We start from the raw sequence: 7,817 nt of genomic DNA on the forward strand, positions 1-7,817 counted from the left end.
TGAGATTAGTTAGTTTCTGTATCAATGATCTTTTTTTAAAACATATTTATATGACATGTTAATTACTAATATATTTTTTATTTAATTTTTATAAATAAAAATAATTTAAAAATTACTAATATTTCTTAGTTTTATACAATAAATTTAGCTAATTTAGCTAATGTATTTAAAAAAGGTATACTAAACGGCCCAACAAAAAAGAATTTATTAATCCTAATTGGTTCTTAATGGATAAATTAATAGTTTAAGATGGCATATTGGCTTATTCTGTTAATACAAAGAGAAAATATTGACAGAGAAGCTAATCAGTCTCATAAAAGTAAAAATTAGAAATCGAAAACGATTTTTTTTTTGTTAAAAACCTTGTTGTCTTTTGAAATAATTGTCAAGAGTCATTTAAGATTTTTCTCTTTTTATATAAATCAGGAGTTTATTATAAGTTTTTAAAAAAAATTATATAAAACCATATAAATACCACAATTCATGCACTGATAGTGTGCAGTGGCCAAATTCTTCTTTTGAGCATAAATTATGGTATCAACCTGAGTTTTATGTCAAGAAAGAGTAAAATATCAGAGATTCTCATGATTTATGTGTACGAAACTAAAAACAAAAGAAAAACCCATGATTTACGTTAAAAAAAAAAATTATGTTGGAGAGTGAAATTAGCAATAATACATTTATCTAATATTCACTAATTATACAAGTATGGGGTGGAAAAAGGCTAGGCGGCTTGCTAAGGGCCTGCAGCCTGGCCTGTGTTTGGTCTGGCCTGTTATAAAATAGGCACATGCTCAGATTGTTATAAAAGCCTTATTATGTTAATAGGTCAGGCTCAGGCTCACTAATTAGCCTGGCCTGGCCTGTCAGGCCTGTCTGGACCTTTTAATACATAATTATATATATAAATAATTTTTTATTATTAATAAAATTATAAGATATTTTAAATTTATTATATTTAATTATAAATAATTTTATATATTTTAAATATTTTAAAATTTAAAATTTTTTATAAATATTAAATATGACATATTATATATAAATATATTTATTAAAAAATAAATTTTTTTAAATAATATTTTTATTTTTATAAAAAAAAATTATCAGACTTTTTAATAAGTTTTAGGTCAAATCAGATTGAATAACAAGCCAAATTCAAATCAATTGATTACATAACAAGCCTCACTTGTTAAGATCAAAATCTGGCTTGACCTAACTTATTTCCACTCGTATGTGTGTGGCGAGACAAAATTAGAAATAAAAATGTGCAAGAAAAAAACACATAAATGTTTTACATAAAACACGCAATAATTTAAGGATACACGTACTATTCTTGAAGAGAAACTTAGTAAGAAAAAAAATACAAAAATTCAATCACAATAAACATATCTTTTTAATGAGAAATAAACGAAAAAACACAGAATTTTTTGAAGAAAAAAAAAGGAAGAAAAGACAATTTTAGTGTAATGTAATTAAAATTTATGTATTTTTCAAAAAAATATATATTATTTTTTGTTATTTAACTAAAAATTGCACAATTAAAAACAATTTATGTGTTATATGATTAAAAATTGTGTGTTGTTTAGTTGTTGGTGTTCAAATCCAAACTGATCCAAATTAAACCGCTCATCCAATCCAATCCAAACCGAAAATCGATTAAAACCGCACTAATTCGGATTTGATTGGATTCTATTTTTCGCAAACCGCTTGATCGGATTCGGATCGGATTTCGGATCTAATTGGCTTTTTAAGATATTGTTGAGACTTGTTATGTCATTGTTGATTATTTAAAATTTGATGTTGAGACTTGTTATATATATTTAATTTTTTTAATTTATAAAACCGCAAATCCAATCAAATCCAAACCGCTTGAAATTGGATCGGATCGGATCGAATTTTTTTAAAAATAGCATCCAATCTAAACCGCACCGCAAGTAAAATTAGTGTTCAAATCGGGTGAATTTTTTATTCAAAACCGATCAAAACCGCACCGCGAACACCCCTGCTCATGGAAGTATTGGCTTAAGATGTTCATAAACCTACGGAGGACGGAGCCATGCATAAATTAGAATCAGCTTAGTTCGGAAGCTCCTCCATCTTTCTATTTCAAAATTGAATACATAAATGTTTGGAAAAGAAAACAACTTAACCCATTAATCCATGGAATTTCAAAATTTCCACAAAAAGAAGGAAAAAAAAAAGGCAGAGATAACTACAATCAAAATAAACAGATAAAGCAGTTTAGTTAACGATAAGGAAGTTTTAGTTTAACCAAAAAGAAGTGTTGTCGTTATTACTTACCAATAATGAAGAGAGAAGTTTTCCAAGAACCAGTTGAATCTCGGAGTGGAACTCGTCCCTTATAATCAACTGAAGAATCATGAACCCATTTCATCTCATTATTTTCAATCTCTGCAGTTTTTGCATCAATTCTGTTCTTCTCCATGCGGCTAAGGTTGTGCTGTAGTAGAAATTCACTAGCTTCAATTACCTTGCTTAATTATTAATTAGTGGAGCTACACAAATAATTAACTATACTCTATACATGAGAAGTGAGAACCTCCTTATATAGAGCTGAGAGAGGATAATCATATGTTAGAGGAAGATATTATTCACTAAGGAAAATTTTCTGTCTCAATCACATAATTAAAGGCAATCGTTTTTGAACTTTTCTTTCTTTCTAAAAGATATACTAAAAAAGAAATAGAGAGAAAAGCAGAGGTTGGACCTTATGGCAATTAATTAAAGTTATTATACAATATTAACACGATAATATTAGAGAAATAAAAAATAATTAATCCAAAAATAATTTAAATTTATTTCATTGAATATTTATTTATTACAGAGTATATTAAATAAAGTTAAAAATAATAAATTTTAACATTTTTAGCTAATTTTTTTATTATTAAATATTGATGATGTTGATATATCAAAGGAAGATATTTGTACTAATGAAAATCGTTTTGTCTGAAACACACAAGGGCAATCATTTTTTTCCTTTAGAAAGGAAAAAAAAGTGAAAGAAAGAAAAGCTAATGAAAGTTATTATACCAATTTGTTGACAATTTGCCAAGTTTTGTTTAAAAATACAAGAAATTAAGCTGATATTTCTCAATTCTAAAAGTTAATTCCAAGGTAAAAGTTGTTTTATATTTATAAAAAAATTTGAATCTTTATTTTTAGATAATGTGAAACTTTAATACACCCTCTCATGTTTAGCACTGGGCCAGAACTTCAAGCGCTAAATTTGATGACCCCGACTTGTGTAACGATTCTACAATCAAGCCAAATTTTATACTATATAATATATAAATTAGTGATCATAACTAAAATTCAAAAGTTAGCATAACACATAAAATTATAAATGGTATCAAGCCTTAACCATGAAATCCAATACAAGTGGTAGTTGTTTAAACTGTTTAAACATCATATTTCATTTTTCATTTTTTTGAATGGTGCGAATAAAACAATTTTTTTGGTAACCATCTTATTAAGTCTCGCATTATCTACAATTGAAAATTTGATAGTCCTTATAAATATAGGTAATCTTTACTTCTTGAGCTAATTTTAGCTTAAATTAAGTCCACTTATTTTAATGTTGCGCATTTCCACTTAATAAGCACGTCTTCATCACACCCTTCCATAGATCATGTTATCTAACATCCAATTATGACTATATCCTATGTTTATGTGTGGCAATAATTGACGATCCTCTTTGAATGTTTAGTTATATATATTAATCAAACTTTCACTAATGAATCAAGCATATGTAACTTTTTTGCGTTACTCATTATGTGAATTAGATTAACTGGGAGAAAGCAGCATATATGTGTCGACATTTGATTGATATTCCACAACCTAATCCAAATATGCTAAAACAAAAAAATTAAAAATTATGACCAGAGTTTTAAGGTGCGATCTTTCAAAAGTGCATCAAATCTAGCAACAATGTATTCGGTAATGACACAGATACCTTGATGATGATTAAATAAAATAAGAAAGCACTAAAACAGTTGCATATAGTTGGGGAGAAAGGAGAGCAGGTAAGGACGAATTAAAAGTGATCATCGACAAAGGGAGGTGGTCAGGTGGACCATTAGAGGGAAAAGTTGGTATACTAATGCAGTCACACCTGCATGTTTAACAAAAATTTGGTGTGATAGACATTGGTCGTGAGTAAATAATCAAATTAGTATCTAAAAGATTAGAAGAATTATATACCTCTAATTGATGGATGGTTCATATTGAAGAGACTCACCTATAAATTGAGTTTTTCTTTAATTCATTTTAATAAAGTCATCCAGATAGAATAACATAATATTTCTTTGAGTAGTTTTCTTCTATATATATAGAGAGAAATGTGTTCTCCTTTTGTCAAGAGAGAGTGTTATTGTAGTCTCCTTGTGATAGAGAGAAGTTGTAATTCTCAAAGAAAGTTATTCAATTGTTTCCATATTTTATACAAATTTCTAATTTTTCATCTTTATATTTTTCTGTGTCATTTGTCTGGTACCTAACAGTGGTATCAGAGCCAAAAGTTGCTGATTAATATAATTTTTTTTCCGCTGTGAGTTACCATCTAAAAAAAATGACAGCAAAGTATGAAATTCTAAAATTCAGTGGGAGTAATTTTTTCATATGGAAATTGAAAATAAAAGCCATTATGAGAAAAGACAATTGCGTGACAGTAATTGAAAGTAGACCCACTAGAATTACAGATGAAAAATGGAAGGAGATGGACAACAATGCTGTTGCAAACATACACTTGGCACTAGCTGATTCAGTTTTATCAAGTGTAGCAGAGAAAAAGACAGCAAAGGAAATTTGGGATGCTCTCACCAAATTATATGAAGTCAAGTCACTTCACAACAAGATATTCTTGAAGAGAAGACTTTATACTCTTCGAATGAGTGAATCCACATCGACAACGGATCACATCAACAATCTAAATACACTATTTTCCCAACTCTTATCGTTGGAATATACCATAGCGGAAAACGAACGTGCAGAGCTCTTACTTCAAAGTCTACCAGATTCATATTATCAGCTTATCATTAACTTAACTAATAATGTTTTGACTAATTATCTTTCTTTTGATGACATGGCTGCTGCGGTTCTTGAAGAAGAATCTAAGCGCAAGAATAAGGAAGATATATTAGAAAGCTCAAAACAAGCAGAGGCTTTGTTGATGACAAGAGGGAGATCAATGGAGCATGGTTTCAGTGGGAGTCAAAGTAGACCAAAGTCACAAAGTAAGAAGCAGGTCAAATGCTACAATTGTGGAAAGAGAGGGCACTTCAAGAAAGATTGTTGGAATAAGAAGAGTATAGAGAAGATTCCAGAAGGATCAAGTTATCAAGGATGTGTTGCAAGCACCTCTGATGATGGAAAAATCCTGTATGGCGAAGCAACAATTGGTTCTAAAGGTAGAAAATAACTCACTGATGTTTGGATTGTTGATTCAGGAGCAACATGGCACATGACTCCTCATCGTGATTGGTTTTGTACATATGAACCTGTCTCGGAAGGATCGGTGTTTATGGAAACGATCATGCCTTAGAAATTGTTGGAATGGGTACTGTCAAAATAAAAATGTTTGATGGTTCTATTCGTTCACTTCAAGGGGTAAGACACGTAAAAGGCTTGAAGAAGAATTTGTTGTCGATTGGGCAATTGGATGAACTTGGCTGCAAGACCCATATTGAAGGTGGGATCTTAAAAGTTGTTAAAGGAACTCTTGTGGTAATAAAAGCAGAAAAGATTGCAACAAATCTATACATGCTTGTGGGAGATACTTTGCAAGAGGCAGAGGCATCAGTTGCTTCAACAAGCCAAGAAGAAATGACGATGATATGGCATTGCAAACTAGGCCACATGTCAGAACGAGGCTTGAAGATTCTTGTAGAACGTAATCTCATTCCCGGGCTCAAATCGGTAAACTTACCGTTTTGTAAGCACTGCGTTACAAGCAAACAACATAGATTGACGTTTGGTAGATCAACTGCTCGGAGCAAGCACATATTGGAGTTGATTCATTCTGATGTGTGAGAATCGCCGGAGATGTCCCTAGGAGGAGCAAAATATCTTGTATCATTTATTGATGATTACTCTAGGAGGCTATGGATGTACCCGATCAAGAAGAAGTCAGACGTGTTTGCGATGTTCAAAGAGTTCAAAGCAAAGTTAGAAATTGAATCTGGAAAGAAGATCAAGTGTTTAAGGACAGATAATGGAGGAGAATATGTCGATGGTGATTTTCTAACATTTTGCAAGCAAGCAGTTATTCAACGGCAATTCACAGTTGCATACACGCCTCAGCAAAATGGTGTAACAGAGCGAATGAATAGGACTCTCCTAGAAAGAGCACGAGCTATGTTACAAACTGAAGGTTTAGCTAAGTCTTTTTGGGCAGAAGCTGTTAAAACCGCCTATTATGTGATAAATCGGTCACCATCAACTGCAATTGGGTTGAAGACACCAATGGAGATGTGGCAAGGTAAGCCACCTAATTATTCTTCTTTACATATATTTGGTTGTCCTGTATACGTAATGTACAATTCCCAGGAAAGAACAAAGCTGGACCCAAAGTCTAAAAAATGTATATTCTTGGGTTATGCTGATGGAGTTAAGGGGTATCGCCTGTGGGATCCCACTGCCCGCAAGGTAGTTGTCAGTAGAGATGTGATATTTGCAGAAGATGAATTGCAAAAGGAACAAGAAAACGACAGCACTGTTAAAGAGATAACCACTGTTCAAATAGATGAAAAATGCAGAGAAGGTGATCTTTCTGAAGCAGAACCACAGCACGAAGAACAAGAAGCAGAGGCCAATGACATAGAAGTTCATCGATCCACTAGACAAAGAAGAATACCATCATGGCACTCAAATTATGTTTTGACAAACCATGATGCATATTGTCTTTTGACAGAAGATGGAGAACTAACAACTTTTATGGAGGCTATGCGCAATCCAGACGCTTCTATGTGGATGACAGCAATGCAAGAAGAAATTGAGGCATTACATAGAAACCATACCTGAAAACTTGTTGAACTTCCAGCAGGTCAGAAAGCCATTGGTAACAAATGGGTTTACAAGATCAAACGAGATAGTAATGATCAGGTGGAACGATATCGTGCAAGATTAGTTATCAAGGGATATGCTCAGAAAGAAGGTGTTGACTTCAATAAAATATTTTTTCCAGTGGTGAGACTAACTACTATTAGAGTAGTTTTGGCTACGTGTGCTGTATTTGATTTACATCGAGAGCAATTAGATATAAAGACTGCTTTTCTTCATGGAGAACTTGAAGAAGAGATATATATGCTCCAACCAGAAGATTATGAAGAACAAGGAAAAGAAAACTTGGTTTACAAGTTAACTAAATCTCTGTACGGTCTAAAGCAGGCGCCAAGATGTTGGTACAAGAAATTTGATTCTTTCATTATTAGCCTTGGATGCAACAGACTTAGCTCAGATCATTGTACTTATTACAAGAGGTCTGGTGATAATGATTTCATCATTCTGCTGTTGTATGTGGATGACATGTTGGTGGTAGGTCCCAACAAAGATCAAATCCAAGAATTGAAGGTACAGTTGGCTAGGGAGTTTGATATGAAAGACTTGGGACCAGCAAACAAGATTTTAGGGATGCAAATTCACCGAGACAAAAAAGATAGGAAGATTTGGCTATCGCAAAAGAATTATTTGAAGAAAATCTTGCAACGCTTCAATATGCAAGAATGTAAGCCAATTTCAACCCCACTTCCTATGAATTTCAAATTATCCTCAAGTATGTGCCCTAGTAGTGAAGCAGAGAG

The 7,817-nt window shown here is 32.1% G+C and overlaps 1 protein-coding gene across 2 annotated transcripts in view; it reads right to left on the minus strand.

The window, feature by feature from the left end:
- The window catches only part of LOC107625623 (protein NRT1/ PTR FAMILY 5.6), a 5,893-nt gene extending 3,296 nt beyond the window's left edge, over positions 1 to 2,597 (minus strand). Inside the window, exon 1 of one of the 2 annotated variants that reach the window (XM_021116106.1) lies at positions 2,302 to 2,597. In XM_021116106.1, the coding sequence (XP_020971765.1) occupies positions 2,302 to 2,446 (145 nt within the window). In that variant the 5' untranslated portion in view covers positions 2,447 to 2,597. The remainder of the gene's footprint in view (positions 1 to 2,301) is intronic. The other variant, XM_016328306.2, reaches the window with a different exon arrangement.

This window comes from Arachis ipaensis, chromosome B02 (assembly GCF_000816755.2).
Source record: "Arachis ipaensis cultivar K30076 chromosome B02, Araip1.1, whole genome shotgun sequence".
Taxonomy (NCBI): Eukaryota; Viridiplantae; Streptophyta; class Magnoliopsida; order Fabales; family Fabaceae; genus Arachis; species Arachis ipaensis.